The sequence below is a fragment of the Myodes glareolus genome, chromosome 2 (genome assembly GCF_982192425.1).
Source record: "Myodes glareolus chromosome 2, mMyoGla1.1, whole genome shotgun sequence".
Lineage (NCBI taxonomy): Eukaryota > Metazoa > Chordata > Mammalia > Rodentia > Cricetidae > Myodes > Myodes glareolus.
The window spans coordinates 111,272,247-111,289,146 of record NC_142027.1 but is presented as its reverse complement, the minus strand read 5'-3'; the positions used below and the strand labels follow the sequence as shown (position 1 = coordinate 111,289,146).

At 49.3% G+C, this 16,900-nt stretch overlaps 2 protein-coding genes across 6 annotated transcripts in view; one reads left to right on the top strand and one right to left on the bottom strand.

Annotated features, from left to right (window-relative positions):
• Mlxipl (MLX interacting protein like) overlaps positions 1-9,052 on the top strand; it is a 52,871-nt gene extending 43,819 nt beyond the window's left edge. For 3 of the 5 annotated variants that reach the window (XM_087903555.1, XM_087903550.1, XM_087903553.1), the window contains exons 9-17: positions 4,073-4,622; positions 4,857-4,924; positions 5,000-5,156; positions 5,308-5,423; positions 5,514-5,633; positions 5,754-5,881; positions 6,927-7,050; positions 7,779-7,908; positions 8,358-9,052. In XM_087903555.1, the coding sequence (XP_087759681.1) occupies positions 4,073-4,622; positions 4,857-4,924; positions 5,000-5,156; positions 5,308-5,423; positions 5,514-5,633; positions 5,754-5,881; positions 6,927-7,050; positions 7,779-7,908; positions 8,358-8,476 (1,512 nt within the window). In that variant the 3' untranslated portion in view covers positions 8,477-9,052. The remainder of the gene's footprint in view (positions 1-4,072; positions 4,623-4,856; positions 4,925-4,999; positions 5,157-5,307; positions 5,424-5,513; positions 5,634-5,753; positions 5,882-6,926; positions 7,051-7,778; positions 7,909-8,357) is intronic. The other 2 variants (XM_087903551.1, XM_087903554.1) reach the window with 1 other exon arrangement.
• On the bottom strand, positions 2,704-3,535 carry LOC148123140 (uncharacterized; the record flags this gene model as incomplete). Its single annotated transcript, XM_087896647.1, has 2 exons — positions 2,704-2,729; positions 2,824-3,535. Coding segments are annotated over 2 exons (738 nt in total), but the record flags the coding sequence as incomplete, so codon positions are not given.
• Positions 9,053-16,900: the final 7,848 nt, after the last annotated feature.

Genomic DNA, 16,900 nt, shown 5'->3' with positions numbered 1-16,900 from the left:
GTTCTGCGCAGCCTTCCCAGGACATCTGAGAGCTAGCTCTGGCTCTGCCTGGGGCCAGGAAGTAGCTAAGCACTTTCTTGGGCAGCCAGGAAGAGATCTTGGGAGAGCACAGCCAGCAGAGAAGACCCTACAAAGCAGAACTAGATGAACCGAATGAGAGAGAGGTAGAGGAAGGCAGAGTGCGTACGAACCACAGAACAGGGCACAAACCAGAGGAGGGTTTTCTTGTCATTGTTTTTTAGTTTGGGTTTTAAGACAGGGTCTGCCTCAGGACCCTGGGTGGTCTTGAACTCACAGAGATCAGCCTGCCTCTGAGTGCAGGTATTAAAGGTGTGCGCCACCCTGCTTGCCCAACATTCTGGGTCTGAGTGACTGAATGGGCTGGTGAAGGGCAAGCCAGCTGGGAGGGAGAAGCAGGAATGTGTGCATGGAAGCAGAATGGGAGTGTGTGTTTAGGCAACTGTGAGTTGGTGTCTTGTTTCAGTCCAGAAGTCATTTCCCTGCAATTGTTAGCTATCTCTTCTAGTTTCGTTTCCGTTGCTGTGCTAAAATACCCCGAGGGAAAGCAAGTTAGGGGTAGAAAAGGGGTTCCTTTCAGCTAGGTGCCCCAGGTTACAGTCCGTCCATGTGGGGCAGAGAAAAGTGATGGTGAGCATGCTCACTTATGTGCGGGGGGGGGGGGGGGGGAGCTCCCTGCCCTCCCCCCCCCCCACTCCGCTTCTTTACTCTCACACAGTTCAGAATCCCCTCCCTAGGGAATGATGCCTCCCACAGTGGGCTGGGTCTTTCACGTCACCTGACTTAATGAAGATACTCCCCAATAGACACGCCCACAGGCCAACCCAACCTTGGCAGTTCCTCACTGAGACTCTATCCAGGCGGTCATGTGGACAGTTAAGCCTAACCACCACCGTGCCCTTTTCTCCTCTCAAGGAACTTCTCACAGGCTTTTGTAGTTGATTGTAAGAGGTCTCTCTCCTCCACTGGACAGACAGTTTCTTGCTGGAAGGGCTGTTTTGGCCACCGCTGCACTCTCTGTACCTAGTGGTTTCCGCACGCGGAAAGGGTTGCCCGGTGAATGAATGAGAGTACAGAGAGACGTGTGCGGCAGTAGATCACTGTAGAAAATGGTGCCTCCGTGTGTGGGAAGTGAATATAAAGGAAATGGGCTGGCGAGTGGTTGGATGCCCACAAAAACAGTTTGGTAGATTGAATGAACTAGCGGGTGCCTGGGCTGGGAAGACCTGGCTTTGCGAATGGGTGGATGATTTGTTACGTTAGTGTCTGGTGAGTGTGCGGGTGGTTGATGAATAGACAGATGGAACATGAATGGGTTGATGGGAAGAATGCCCATGGTCGGATCTCTTGGTAAACGGCTGGCTACCTGTGGGCTGTAGCCAGTCTCATCACGGTGCTACATCTAGGAAAACAACCCCATGGAAAGAGTGAGTTTGCTTGTGATTTCAGAGGCTTGAGTCTGTCGTGGGGGAGGAGGTGAGACGAAGCAGAGAAGCTAGGAAGCAAAGACAGAGGTGGTGCTGGGAAGGAAGAATGCCTTCACCAGAGGGCTTCAATCCCCACCCCCACTTACTCCACCAGGGCTCCCAGACTGAGCTGGCATTCATGGTGTGTCTGCCCCCCCCCCCCAGATCAGTTACTTTGTCCCTTGCTATGGCAAACTACCTTGCAAAAAGCAACATAAAGAAAGGTTTCTTTTCTTTTTATTTTATCTGTAGTTTTCAAGACAGGGTTTCTCTGTGTAACAGTCCCAGCTGTCCTCGAACTCACTTTATAGACCAGGTTGACCTTGAACTCACAGAGATCCGCCTGCCTCTGCCTCCCCAGTGCTGGGATTAAAGGCATGTGCCACCATGCTCAGCACAAAAGTTTTCTTTTGGATCGTGGTTTAAGGGATACAGTGGAGAGGCATGACAGCAGCATGACAAGGCAGCTGATCGGACTGGGTCAGGGAGCGGAGAGGAGGATGCTGGTACCCGGCTTGCATGCTTACTTCTGTTTGATAATGATGATGGTGGTGGTGGTGGTGGTGGTGGTGGTGTGTGTGTGTGTACAGGCATGATGTAGAGGGGTATGCATGACATAGTGTACATGTGGAGGTCAGAGACCAACTTGAAGGTAACAATTCTCCTGTTGCACCATGGCACCATGGCACCATGTGGGCCCCAGGGACTCGAGTCAAAGCTTAGTAGTTAAGTGTTTTACCCACTGAGCCATCTTACCAGTACCCCTACTTACTACTTTTTAATTTATTCTGTGCGTTTTCACAAGTGTGTGTGTGTGTGTGTGTGTATGTGGGCGCACACATGGACGTCAGAGAATAACTTTCAGGAGCTGGTTCTCTCCTTCCCCCACGTGAGTTCCTGGGATCAAACTCAACTCTTCAGGCTTGGCAAAGCAAGTGCTTTCAGTTCCTGAGACATCATGCTATAGTCTGGGATCCCATCCCCGTGGAATGGTTCTACCCACACCCAGGAGTCTTCTCTCTCAGTTTAACCCTCTCTGGAAACATCTTCAGAAACACACCTAAAGCTGTGTCTCACTGAGGCGCGACCCATGTCTTAATGGAATCGAGTTGACCATGGACCGTAACCAGCACACCCCACCCTCTTCGTTTAGCCACTCTGAGAATGCCCTCCACGAAACACCTGTGTGCCTTACCAGTCTCCTAGGCATTCCTCGGTTCTACCAATCCAGTTTAGCCATCACATCTGGGGGTGGAATAGAGAGATGCGTGAGTTCATAGAGGAGAGAATACATACGTAAATGAATGGATGAATGGACAAGTAGGTAGATGGATAATACATAGATTAGTGGGCAAGTTAGTGGGGTGAGCAGATAGATAGGTGGCTGGCTGGCTGGCTGGCTGGATGGTTGGATGGATGGATAGATGGGTGGGTGGGTGGATGGATGGATGGTTGGATGGGTGGATGGATGGATGGATGGATGGGTGGATGGATGGATGAATGGGTGGATGGATGGATGAATGGATGGTTGGATGGATGGATGGATGGATGGATGGTTGGATGGATGGATGGATGGATGGATGGATAGATGGATGGATGGATGGATGGTTGGATGGATGGATGGATGGATGGATGGTTGGATGGATGGATGGATGGATGGATGGATGGATAGATGGGTGGGTGGGTGGATGGATGGATGGATGGATGGTTGGATGGATGGATGAATGGGTGGATGGATGGATGGATGGATGGTTGGATGGATGGATGGATGAATGGGTGGATGGATGGATGGATGGTTGGATGGATGGATGGATGGATGGTTGGATGGATGGATGGATAGATGGATGGATGGTTGGATGGATGGATGGATGGATGGATGGATGGTTGGATGGATGGATGGATGGATGGATGGATAGATGGGTGGGTGGGTGGATGGATGGATGGATGGATGGATGGATGGATGGATGGATGGATGAATGGGTGGATGGATGGATGGATGGTTGGATGGATGGATGGATGGTTGGATGGATGGATGGATGGATGGATGGATGGATGGATGGATGGATGAATGGGTGGATGGATGGATGGATGGTTGGATGGATGGATGGATGGATGGATGGATGGATGGATGGATGAATGGGTGGATGGATGGATGGATGGTTGGATGGATGGATGGATGGATAAAGAATGAACAATGAGACTGGTGAATGAGTTAGCGTTTTCATGGATGAAGAGTGGATAACTGGAAGGATAGACTGGTGGATAATTAGCCAACAGATGAATAGGTAAATGAAGACTAGATTCATAGCTGTATTGGATAAATTATCTGGTGGGTGAATGGATCACGAATTATCAGTAAGACTGATGTGCCATGCCTAATTTGTGCATACAATCTGTACTAGGCTACAGTTGTACGTTAGATTATGATTTCCGGTGAGTGCATGTGTGTACGTGTGTGCGGATCACTTCTCCTGTGTCCTCAGTACCCAGTCCAGTACATAGCCAGGACAGAGGTTTCCCGGTGGGTACAGGCAGGTCCCTCCCCTGCTCTTGTGAGTATCATCCTGTCTCCCCTGCCCCTCACCTAGGCTCGGAACAGCTGCCCTGGACCCTTGGACCCCAGTACCTTTATGAGTTCTGACTTCCTTCTTCCTGAAGACCCAAAGACCAAGATCCCACCTACTGCTATGCCTCCTCCTCCTCTCCTTCCATACCCCACCCCTGTCAAGGCGCAGGGCTTAGAGCCCTGCACCCCAGCTCACTTCCCTACAATGGCTCCACCTCCCACTTTGTTGCCAGAAGAGCCCCTCTTCTCCGCCAGGTTGCCCTTCACCACAGTCCCGCCTGCTCCAGGAGTGCCTACTCTTCCTGCTCCTACCACTTTCGTTCCCACGCCACAGCCTGGCCCTAGCCCTGGCCCCGCCCCTTTCCCTGTAGACCATCTGCCCCCTGGGTACCCAGAGCCTGTCTTTAGGCCTCACTTCACCATGCCTCAGGATATGCAGCCCAGATGCAAGCCCTCCACCCCGTCCCCAGGCGGACGGAAAGCCAGTCCCCCTACCTTGGCCCCTACGACTGCCAGCCCCACCGCCACTGCCAGAGACAACAACCCCTGCCTTACACAGCTTCTCAGGGCAGGTGAGATGGGGGAGGCAGGTGGACAAGGTGCTGGGAGGGAGTGGGCAGGCTACTAGGGCAGAAGGCTAGGGTTCTAGGGTGAGCTTGGGGGACAGAGAGAGGGTGGAATGATGTTAGAGACTTGAGCTATATCTGATAGGGTGCGTGGGCTGCTGGGGAGCAAGACGGGGTCTTAATTGGTGATGGACTTGATTGGGCCAGTCTAGTGGTTCTCATAGTACTGCCTGTACCCAGCCAAGCCTGAGCAAGCACTGGAACCTCCAGCTGTGCCCAGCACCCTCCTCCGGCCCCCAGAGTCTCCGGTAAGATGGTGGGCACTGGGATGTAAGGGCCAGGCTAGGGCCTTTACCCCAACTCTCTGCCCTTCTCCATCCCAGCAGGATACAGTCTCTGAATTCCCCCGTGCCCGTGCCTTCTTTCCCCCAATCCCGGCCCCTACACCACCTCAGCCACCTCCAGGCCCAGCCACATTGGCCCCTCCCAGGTCCCTGATTGTCCCCAAAGCAGAGCGGCTCTCACCCCCAGCACCCAGCGGTAAATAGGGGCTGGAGGGATTGTGGGTCTTAGAGGAAGGAGGGAGGAGAAAGATGGGGGGGGGACTGTGACTGTGATCAGAATGACAGGGACGGGGCAAGGGGACCTTCTCTCTTGTGTGTCTGTCTGTCCTGGTCTGTCCCTGCCACAGGCAGTGAGCGGCGATTATCAGGGGATCTCAACTCCATACCACCCCCAGGGGCACTGAGTGTCCACCTGTCTCCCCCTCAACCTGTCCTAAACCGGGGTCGCGTAGACAACAACAAGGTATGTACAGTCTCCTGACCCCCAAGATGCAATTGCTACCAATCCTACCCCCGGCTTCCTTTAGACTCATCTCACGTTCTGCTTTCCAAGATGGAGAACCGGCGCATCACACACATCTCTGCCGAGCAGAAGAGGCGTTTCAATATCAAGCTAGGATTTGACACCCTCCACGGACTTGTGAGCACGCTCAGTGCCCAGCCCAGTCTCAAGGTGAGCCCCTAGCCAGAGGTGCACATTCCCTTAGAGTCATGGAGCCCCTCCTTGGACCAACACCCAACACCAGATCCCAGGGCCTGCCAGCACAGAGGCCCACACTGGTGGCGCCCGCAGGTGAGCAAAGCAACAACACTGCAGAAGACTGCCGAATACATCCTGATGCTGCAGCAGGAACGGGCAGCCATGCAGGAGGAGGCGCAGCAGCTGCGGGATGAGATAGAGGAGCTCAATGCCGCCATCAAGTAAGCAGGGTTGAAGCTCAACAGAACACCTGCCTAGAATCCCCCAGTGAGGGGCTGGGGCATGGCTCAGTGGTAGAGTACCTGCCTAGAATCCCCCAGTGAGGGGCTGAGGTGTGGCTCAGAGGTAGAGCACCTGCCTAGAATCCCCCAGTGAGGGGCTGGGGTGTGGCTCAGTGGTAGAGCACCTGCCTAGAATCCCCAGTGAGAGGCTGGGGTGTGACTCAGAGGTAGAGCACCTGCCTAGAATCCCCCAGTGAGGGGCTGGGGTGTGGCTCAGAGGTAGAGCCCCTGCCTAGAATCCCCCAGTGAGGGGCTGGGGTGTGACTCAGTGATAGAGCCCCTGCCTAGAATCCCCCAGTGAGGGGCTGAGGCTTGGCTCAGAGGTAGAGCACCTGCCTAGAATGCCTCATTGAAGAGCTGAGGGTGTGGCTCAGTGATAAAATGCTTTCCTAAAAATCTACCAGAAGGGGGCTGTGAGGCATGGCTCAGTGATATACCAACTGCCTAGAATCCTCCAATGAGGGACTAGAGATGTGGTTTGTGATAGGGTGCTTTCATGGCATATGCAAGAACTGGGTTCCATCTCCAACACCTTAAAAAACAAAACAAGGGGCTGGAGAGATGGCTCAGCAGTTAAGAGCAATGGCTGTTCTTCCAGAGGACCCGGGTTCAATTCCCAGCATCTACATGATAGCTCATTACTGCCTGTAACTCTAGTTTCAGGGGATCAGACAACTTCACACAGACATATATGTAGGACAAACACAAATGCACAGGAAAAGAAATAAATGCATAATTATTAAAAAAAAAAACAAGGCTGGTTGTAGTGATGTACACCTTTAATCTCAGCACTCAGGAGACAGAGACAGGCAGATCTCTGTGAGTTCAAGGCCAGCCTGGTCTACAAAGCGAGTTCCAGAACAGCCAAGGCTACACAGAGAAACCCTGTCTCAGAAAACAAAAAACAAACAAACAAGCAAAAAGTACTTAAGAGCTGGGATAAAGGAGACGCATCCTCACCCTCCCTGACTCTTTCCATCCATAGCTTGTGCCAGCAGCAGCTCCCAGCCACTGGGGTGCCCATCACACATCAGCGCTTTGACCAGATGCGCGACATGTTTGATGACTATGTCCGGACCCGCACACTGCACAACTGGAAGTTCTGGGTAGTATCCTTTACTCGGCTGCTGTTGCTGTAGTCAGACCAGGCTGTGTATTAGACCACAGGCTGAGCTGTAGGACCCCAGGAAATGGGCTTTGGTTCTGCCCTCTGTTGTCGGGCCCTGGGATTGCAAGAATGCATGTCAGCTGAGAGAGAGGGAGAGCAGGGTGGGGCGGGGATGGGGAGGTAATGCAGTTGGGAGATGTCCCTGAAGGCAGTTGGGAAGTATCTAAAGTCCAAGTGGTGCTAGGTCTAGAGAAGGCAGGGCATCCACTTTTTCCTGAATCCTGGGTTGAGTTGTGTTCGATTTCCCATACTAGAGATTGGTCAGAAGCTCCGCCCCAGCCCTCTTTTAGCTTTTTATTTTGAGACAAATTTTCACTAAGTTGGCTAGGGTAGCCCCAAACTTGTTACCCTTCTGCCTCAGTCTACTGAATGGCCGGAATCACAGGCTTGTGCCCTCAGGCCAGTATTTTTGTTCTTGACTGAGCCTAGAGATGTGGGATGGGCCAATACAGAATGAGGGCTCTGGAGGAACCAAGCGGAAGGATAGAGAGATGAATGAACAACCCTTGCCAGGGAGGGAGGGAGGGAGGCAGAGTGACTTACCGTAGCGTTCACGATTAGACAGGGAAAGGTTTTTCTTGGCACTGGCTTGGGTCCAGTGTCATAGCTGTTTGTGAGGTGGTGGGGTGTTGTCTGGACCACTGGTGTGTTCCTTGACTCCAAGCCCAGTTCAGCATCCTCATCCGGCCTTTGTTTGAGTCCTTCAATGGGATGGTGTCTACCACAAGTTTGCACAGCCTCCGCCAGACCTCACTGGCTTGGCTAGACCAATACTGTTCTCTGCCTGCTCTCCGACCAAGTACGTGAGCCATCTTCCTGCCTACTAACATGTGAGACCTTGTAGAGCCCCTGCCTAGAATCCCCCAGTGAGGAGCCTGAAATGTGGCTCAGTGGTAGAGCCCCTGCCTAGATTCCCCCAGTGAGGGGCTGGGGACTTGGCTGAGCAGAACACTTACATCATCATGCACAAAATCCTGAGTTCAGTCTTTAGTAACACACACTCATGTACACATACACACACTTGTGGGGCTTCAGAGCAGAGTTCAAACCCAGCCTGCTTGGTTCCCAAGTCTAGTCTATCTTGAATACAGCTTAGGGTTTGAGGCCATTCCACCATATCACACTCTGGATGGTCCTTTAGTCTCTAAAATACCTAAAGAAAGAGGTCCTGGGAACAGTCACCTGTTTAGCTAACTGGTATTTCCCCCATGTTCTTGACTCCACCCCTAACTCATTCTCTTCTTCCAGCTGTCCTGAATTCCCTTCGCCAGCTCAGCACATCTACCAGCATCCTGACCGATCCGAGCCGTGTGCCTGAACAAGCCACACGGGCAGTCACTGAGGGTACCCTGGGCAGACCATTCTAATCCTGGTGAAAGTTTCCAAGTCCCAGGGCTAACTCGTGGGTACTCCCCTCTTGATCCTGGCTAACTGCTTCCCTGAGAGTCTAGCAGGTTCCAGGGTTTACACTTACCACCTCCTGTGGATGGAAAAGAACCCAGTTCCCATCCCTGCACTATACGAATGCTGTGCGTTCTGGTGACTCATACTCCATCTTTGGACCTCCATCTAATTGCAGAGGACCCCAAAGGCATTAGCAGCTGTGACACTGGGGACCTAAGCCAGCCTCTCAGGGAGCTCTGCGGAGAGATGAGGTCAACCTGTTTCCTCATGACTCCCTGCTTTTGGACAAAGGGCATCAGCCTTCCTTTGTTCCTGAGCAGGGAGGCAAAACGGGAGATCCCCTCTCTTTGCCCCTGCACTGGTGACATGGGGAGCTGTAGGGTGGCTTCCTGAGTGGTCACTGAGATCTGATGCCAGGAGCAATCAGGGCAAGGGGCGACCGGAGCTGGGTAGGCATCTTGCATGTATGTAGATGTGTGTGTGCGTATGTGGATTTTATAAAAATATTCTTGAACAATAAAAGCAAAACTATACTGCAAGGGTGTTGGTGTGATGGTAGCACATCTCACTGTGGAACTCAGAGAACGTTTAGCAGCCCCAGGTGACTTTACAGGGGCCCTGTGGGTCATAAACCACCTTTGAGGGCTTTTTTGTTTGCTTGGGTGCAGTTGAAGTTGTCCAGGCTTGTACGTGGAGGCCAGAGGCTGATTTGGGTATCTTTCTCATTGTTCTCCACCTTCTTTTAATGTTCTTAAAATGTTTCAAAAAAGATTTTATTGCTCTTAGTGATATAGTGATGCTCACCTTGAATTCCAGCACTTGGGAGGCAGAGGCAGGTGGATTTTTATGAGTGAGGCCAGCCTGGTTTGTATAGTTATATAGTGAGTTTCAGGCCAGCCAGCCAGAGATACATATGGAGACACAGTTTACACACACACACACACACACACACACACACACACAAACATGCATATATACATACAGAGTTACATAAGTTACATATATGTATCATAATTGGGGGGATTTTTTTGAGGCTGGGACTCTCTCTGTTGTTGTCTTGGCTGTCCTGGGACTTGCTATGTAGACCAGGCTGGTTTCAAACTCATAAAGATTATCCTGCCTCTGCCTAAAATTTTTTTGTTGTTTTTTTGAGTCAGGGTTTCTCTGTAGCTTTGGAACCTGTCCAGGACCTTGCTCTGTCAAATGTAGACCAGACTGGCCTCGAACTCACATAGATCTGCCTATCTCTGCCTCCTGAGTGCTGGGATTAAAGGCATGTGCCACCATCACCCGACTGCCTAAAAATATTTTACATTACCTTTATTTATGTGTACACACACACACACACACACACACACACACACACACACACAAACACACACACACATCACTCCTTCCATCATGCAAGTTATGGAGAGCAAACTCAGGTCATCAACCCTGGCAGCAAGTGCCTCTACTAGCTGAGCCATCTCACCGGCCTCTCTGCCTTGTTCTTTGAGATAGAATCCTTCACTGAACTCACCATTTGGGCTAGGCTGCCTGGCCAGTAAGCCCCTGAGATCTGCCTGTCTCTGCAGCCCTAGCAGTGGGGTAACCATACCTGGCTTTTTGTATCCTTGGTTGTAAGTCTAGCCTCTAATGGCTGAGCCATCTCTTCAGCCCCACTCCTGGATCCTATGTGGGTGCTGTGATTTTGAACTCAGGTCCTCATGTTTATCTGGTAAGCTCTTGACCTACCAAGGCATCTCCCAGCCTTCCACCTTTGCTTTCATTGAGTGATGGACACTACTGGCAGAAGATGAAACTCAAGTGAAAGTTTGGTTTTTCCTTATTTTAGAAAAAGGTTTTGGCTTTGTTTTTTAAATTATGTGTATTTATGTGTATGCATGTGAGTGTGGGTGCCCAGAGAGGCCAGAAGATGGCGTGGTATCCCTGGAGCTGGAGTTACAGGTGGTTGTGAACTGCCACATGTGAGTGCTGGGAACCAACTCAGGACCTCTGCCAGAGCAGGTCCCGCTCTTAACAGCTGAGTTATCTCTCCAGCGAGTCTTCTCCTTGATACAGGGTCTATTTGTATATACTAGGCTGAGCTCAAGACTCTTACTAAGATTACATGTGTGTGCCACCATGTTGTATGAGCTGCTTTTCGTCCAACCCGGCTCTCAGCCACCCTGAAATAACAACACACAAATTGTATTAATTTAAACATTGCCTGGCACATTAGTTCTAGCCTCTTACTGGCTAACTCTCACATTTTGATTAACCCATTTCTATTAATGTGTATCACCACTTGACTCTGGCTTACCAGCATGAGTCTAACCAGCGTCTGTCTCGGAGAGGAGAGCCATGGTGTCTGCGACAATGCCTTCTTCCTCCCAGAATTCTGTTCTATCTACCACACCCATCTAAGGGCTGCCCTATCAAAAAGCCAAGGCAGTTTTCTTTATTCAACCAATGAAAGCAACACATAGAAAGAAGACCCTCCTATACCATTTCCCCTTTTCTGTTTAAACAAAAAGAAAAGCTTTCATTTTAACATAGTAAAATTCCATATAACAAAACAGTTATCAAGCAAGAATTACAGTTACAATATTTATATCTATTTTATCTTTTATCATAACAAAGGAAAAGTATAATTATAACTATCTATCTATTCTTCAACTCCATCAAAGACTCCAGAAGGATATAATATTACCTAAGTAAACAAGAAGTAAGCAACTTCTAAAACTCTAGAAATGACAGAGACATCTTGCTGCCTGACAGTCACCCAAAGTTCTTCTGTACCGTTGGGGTATCCATCTTCAGCCTACAGGCCCATAGTATCCAGCAGACATTTCCATGAAGCAGGAACTTTTAAAGACAGTTCAGTCACTTTCTTTTGTGTTCTGTAGAATGTCTCGCAGACGCTTTCATGAAGCAGGATCATCTCACCTTTAGGCAAGTTCAGCAGTCCTCTCTCTGCAGGTTCTCTGTGTCCAGTTTATACAACAGTCCAGGCAAGAGCAGTTTCTTGCCCAAATGGCTAACCAACTTCATAAGGAGCCTCTTCGATGCCCATCTTCCTCTTGAAGTAGATTGGTGCTGCCAGGAGCAGACGTGTCTCATTGTCATGAAAAGTTATAAGTTATTAAAACATTAAATATCATATTCTGTAGTCTTTGAAAGATATGAAGAATGCATATTTAACTGAAATATATCTCTACATATCTAGAAAATTTAACTAACATGACTACAAGCTTGACTATTATTGATGATTATTCATTAACAACCTATATTTCCTAATTATACATTACATTTTTAAAATGAACTACACAATCAATACCTTAATCAAGATCAGAAATACATATACATGTAATGAAATTGACCTTAAATTTATGTCAACAAAGCAAAATTTATACCAATGTAAATTATTCATATCTATATCACCACCGTACCAGACAGAAGGAATGAGAATATAACCTAAATTGTCATTTCTTCGTTTGGTATGGTGAGGCTGTACCAAGAGGCCCAGATCCAGGAGAGACTTTTTTTAATCCCCCCCCCTTTTTTTTTGAGGCAGGATCTCATGTAGTTCAGTATGGTCTTTCATTTTTTGAGACAGGGTCTCTCTGAGCCCTAGCCATCCTGGAACTCATTCTGTAGACCAGGCTGGTGTCTAACTCTGAGATCCACCTTTCTCTGCTTTCCCAGTGCTGGGATTGAAGCCATGATGCACTACCATACATGAACCTCAGCATAGCCTAAATATGGTAAACAACTGGGCTTGGCCCTTAAGCCTGACACTGCTTTTACTTTTTAAGTGCAGAGATTTCAGATGGGTGTCTCCTTCACTTGTTCTGGGGATTGAAGAGGCTGGGAAGTCCAAGCAGAGGCAGGTGGCTCTTTGTAAGGGTCAGGCCGGCTTGATCTACATAGAGAGTTCCAGTGAGCTACAGAGTGAGATCCTGACTCCAAGAAAACAAAACAAACAAAACCAACCACACGCACACAAACTGGGGCCATACCTCAGTGTAGAGAGTGCTTGCTTTGTGTGTATGAAGCCCTAGGTTCAATCCGCAACTGCTAATACATAGATGAATAAATGTTTTTAAAATGGTGCTGTGCTGGGCGGCAGTGGCACATGGCTTTAATCCCAGCACTAGGGAGGCAGGCTGATCTCTGTGAGTTCGAGGCCATCCTGGTGTACAGGGAGAGTTCCAGGACAGCTAGGGCTGTTACACAGAGAAATTCAATGAATTTATTCGGGTTTCTTACAGAACATGAGCGACAGTAAAGCAGCCACCTGGGAAGATCTGCCCCATCAGGGATGATGGCTTCCCCTGTAGCTGCATAGATGGAGCCTACTCCCCTCTCCTCCCCTCCCCTTGTCTCCTTTCTCCCCCTTCCCTTTAGAAGTGAGTGATGTCCTGAATGGATGTGTGTTGTTGACATGGCCACAACCAGGTTAAGGGTTAGGGGCTGGAGAGATGGCTCAGAGGTTAAGTAAGGACCTCTTCCAGAGGTTCTGAGTTCAAGTCCCAGCAACCACATGGTGGCTCACAACCATTTATGAGATCTGGTGCCCTCTTCTGGTGGGCAGGCATAGATGCAGGCAGAACATTGTATACATGTTAGAATGTATACTACATGTTATTTATTTACTACAAGTAAATAAATATTTTTTTTTAAAAAAACCCAAATTCTAGCCAGAAGGTGGTGGCACACACCTTTAATCCCAGCACTTGAGAGGCAGAGCCAGGCAGATCTCTGAGTCTGAGGCCAGCCTGGTCTACAGAGCAAGTTCCAAGATAGCCAGGACTACGAAGAGAAACCCTGTCTTGAAAACGACAAAACAAAAAGAGTTTAAAGACTCACCTCCTTCCAGCTAGCTCTCTCTCTGCTGCATGCTTATGTGTGAAGATGAGCTCTCAACTTCCTGTCGCTGCCGTGCCTGCCACCTGTTGCCAGGCCTCCCTGCCACTTGTTCCCAGCGCTCAGGAGGCAGAGACAGGCGGATCTCTGTGACTTTCTGCCTGGTCTACAGAGTGAATTCCTGGACAGTCAGGGCTGCTTTATAGAAACCCTCTCTTAAAAACCAATTAAAAAAAAAAAAAAAGCATGTACTGCTCTTGAGAATACCCAAGTCTGATTCCAGCACCCACATTGGGAGGCGCACACCTGCCTGTAACTCCAGAGGATCTGATGCCCTCTTTTGATCTCTGTAGGCACCTGGATAAACATGGCACACACACATATTCCATATGATCCATGCAAACCCCAGTACTTGCGCTGTGGTGCTTTGCATACGAATGCCTGCCTCCAAAGGCTCATCTGTTTGGTCCTCAGTTGGTGGAACTGTTTGGGTGTGACCTCGCTGGAGGAGATATGTCTCTAGGGGTGGACTTTGAGAATTAAACAGAGGATCTGCCCTGTTCCCAATGTGTTCTCTCTCTGCCTCCTACTGACTGACAGATGTGAACTCTCGCTGTTCCTGCCTTCGCTCTGCCATCTAATACTCAGAAACTCCAAGCCCAATTCAATGCTTGCGCTTATACGTTGCCTTGGTCCTGGTGTTTTGACACAGCAATATGAAAGTAACTAAGACATGCCGTGCTCCACCTGTCTCGGCATCCATCCCCGAAGAAGATACAGCTGGCACTCTGTGTCCTCAGCCCACCCCATAAGCCACCCTACTGTCCTGAAACCTGCTTCGTGCCAGCTGTCCTTCTTCACACTGGGGTTGGCTTCACACTGGGCTATGTACCCGTGATGGTAAGGGATGGCTCTACAAAGCCTTCCTCCTTCCCTTGGTTAGAGAAAGATGGCTCTTAGCGTGTGACCCACCAGGGGCTGTTACTAGGGTCTCTCTCTTGCTTCCGTGTTGGCTGAGTTGGTTACTTTGCATCCCTGTGACCACAGGACCTGACAGAGATAGCTTGAGGAAAGACGGGTTTGTGCTCACGGTTTCAGATAATTGCAGTCTGTTGTGGGGAAGGAATGGCTGCAGACATGTAGCTGAGCTTGTTCACATCACGGCTGGCCAGGAAGCAGAGAGGCTGGATCCAGCGCCACACTCTAACCATCAAACCTCTACCCATAGCAACCTCCTTCCATGAGCCAGGCCCCACTTCTAAGTGTTTCTTATAGAGCCGCTTAACCAGGTCCTAGCGTTTCTCCTAATCTTGAGATTAGGAAGATTAAGTGAAGCAAGAAAATTTCTGATGCCAGCAAACTGACTCCACACAGTTGGCTTGCTGCCAACTCCGACAAACTGAATCTTAGCTCCTGGACTGAATTGATGGAGAAAGAAGACCGGCTCCCATCTCACAAGTTGTATTCTGGCCTTCAGGAGAGTACCAGAGTCTGTGCCCCCCATCCATGTATGTGTACACAAAATGAATGTAACTTTTAAAATGTTTCAATATATTAACAAATATATGTAAAAGGCTTGATGAATGAAAAGTGTGTGCATGTGTGTGTGGTGTATGCACACATTCATGTGGGCTGTGCACGCTTATATCTATAGGTGTATATAGAGGCAAGACGTTGGCATCAGGTGTCTTTCTTGCTCAATCTTTATTACTTTCCCAGTGAGTTTTTAATAGTAGTTATGCTGTGATTCTGGGTTCCAGGATAGGGACTGTCATGTACCCAGGTCCCTCTATACTACCTGTGGAGAAGGACAGAGGACAGAGTAGAGGCAAGATGGAGCCAGGCCAGATTTTATGTCAGCAGTTTATGGTCTGGCTCTGGTTGGGAAGGGTAGTTTGGTAGTTGCTTAGAGCGAGCTCAATGTGACCCTTAGCAAAAATCCAGTTTATGTTTTGAAATTGGGTTTCTCACTGATTAAAGGTGCGCCACTACCACCCGGCTGAAAAATGCTTCTTGAAAGTGAAACTTGAAGCCAGGTTAATCCCAGCACTCAGGAGGCCGAGGCAGGCAGACCTCTGTGAGTTGGAGGCCAGTCTGGTCTACTGCAGAGTGAGTTCTAGGACAGCCAGGGCTACACAGAGAAACCCTGTCTCAAAAACCTAAAATAAAATTAAAAAAAAATAAACAGAATTAAAAAAGCAAAACTTTCAAACCAGGAGTAGTAGTGAATACTTGTGACCCCAGCACTGGCAATGCTGAGGTAGGGTGGTCATGAGTTTGAGGCCAGCCTAGACTACTACCTAGGGAATCCAAGGCAAGTTTTTTCATACTGAGATCCTGTCTCGGAGAATCACACCAAACCAAATATCCTAGTTTGCCTCTCGGAAGCAACTTTGGGGGGAAAGGGATTTTTGTGGCTTTTACTTCCATGTCCCGGTCCATCACTGAGGTGAGCCAGAGCAGGACCTGGGGGGTGGAGCTGAAACTGAAGCAACCAAGGGGATGCTGCTTACTGCCTTGTTCAGGATGGGAGCTGCCCACGGTGCCACCCAACAGGGCAGTCTGATGGAGTCATTCCTAACTGAGAATCATCCTTTTCCCAGGTGACTCAAGTTTGTGTCACGTTGACAAAAATTAACCAGCATAACAAACAGAAGCCCAGACAGCTTTCTCTGTAGATGGCAGAGAGGCCAGCACTCCCCACCCCACCGGCCTGAACTGAACTGATGCCAGTTCCCAGAAAAGGGCAAAAGGGAAGGAAATGAGCCCTCTCCCTTTGCTCTCTGACTGAACATAGTTCCTCACCAAAGATAGCCAATGTGTCTGCCTGTCTACATCTCTCTGCTTCTGTCTTTGCCTGTGCCCTTAAAGGATCCTTGTAACTACAGCTCAGCTGGAACTGTGAGGCCAGGCACATTAGTGGTGGCTGGCTGGCCCATCTTGGAGCTTATAGACTTGCTGTGGACTTGGGGACCAGGCAGCCCACAGCATATGTCAGTTCTAAGATTTTTTTTTTCCAGTGAAGCAGGTCTAATCCAAATGCTGCCTTTCAGGATATGTCTATTTTTTGGTGAAATCTGTGATTGTATCAGTGCCAAGTTCCTGAGTATATCTGGCTCCACTTTTGTGAGCTACTGAAGGGAATGCCCATAGAGCTGCTCCGGCCCTTGTTCTAGAGGCTACCTTTTTTTTTTTAAAGATATACTTTATTTATTGTGGCTAGTGTTCTGGCTGCATGTTTGCCTGCCGGAAGAGCGCATCAGATCACATTACAGATGATTGTGAGCTACTATGTGGTTGCTGGGAATTGAACTCAGGATCGCTGGAAGCGCAGTCAATACTCTTAACCTCTGAGCCATCTCTCCAGCCTGGAAGCTCCCTTTTACAAATTACATTTACTCATTTGTGTGTTGAGGGGGTGGTGCATGCATACCACAGTGCTGGGGTGAAGTCGGGGGACAGCTTGTGGGAGTTCTCTCCTTCTGTCAACTGGGCCCTAGGACTCAAACTCAGGGTGTTAAGCTTGGTGGGGTGTT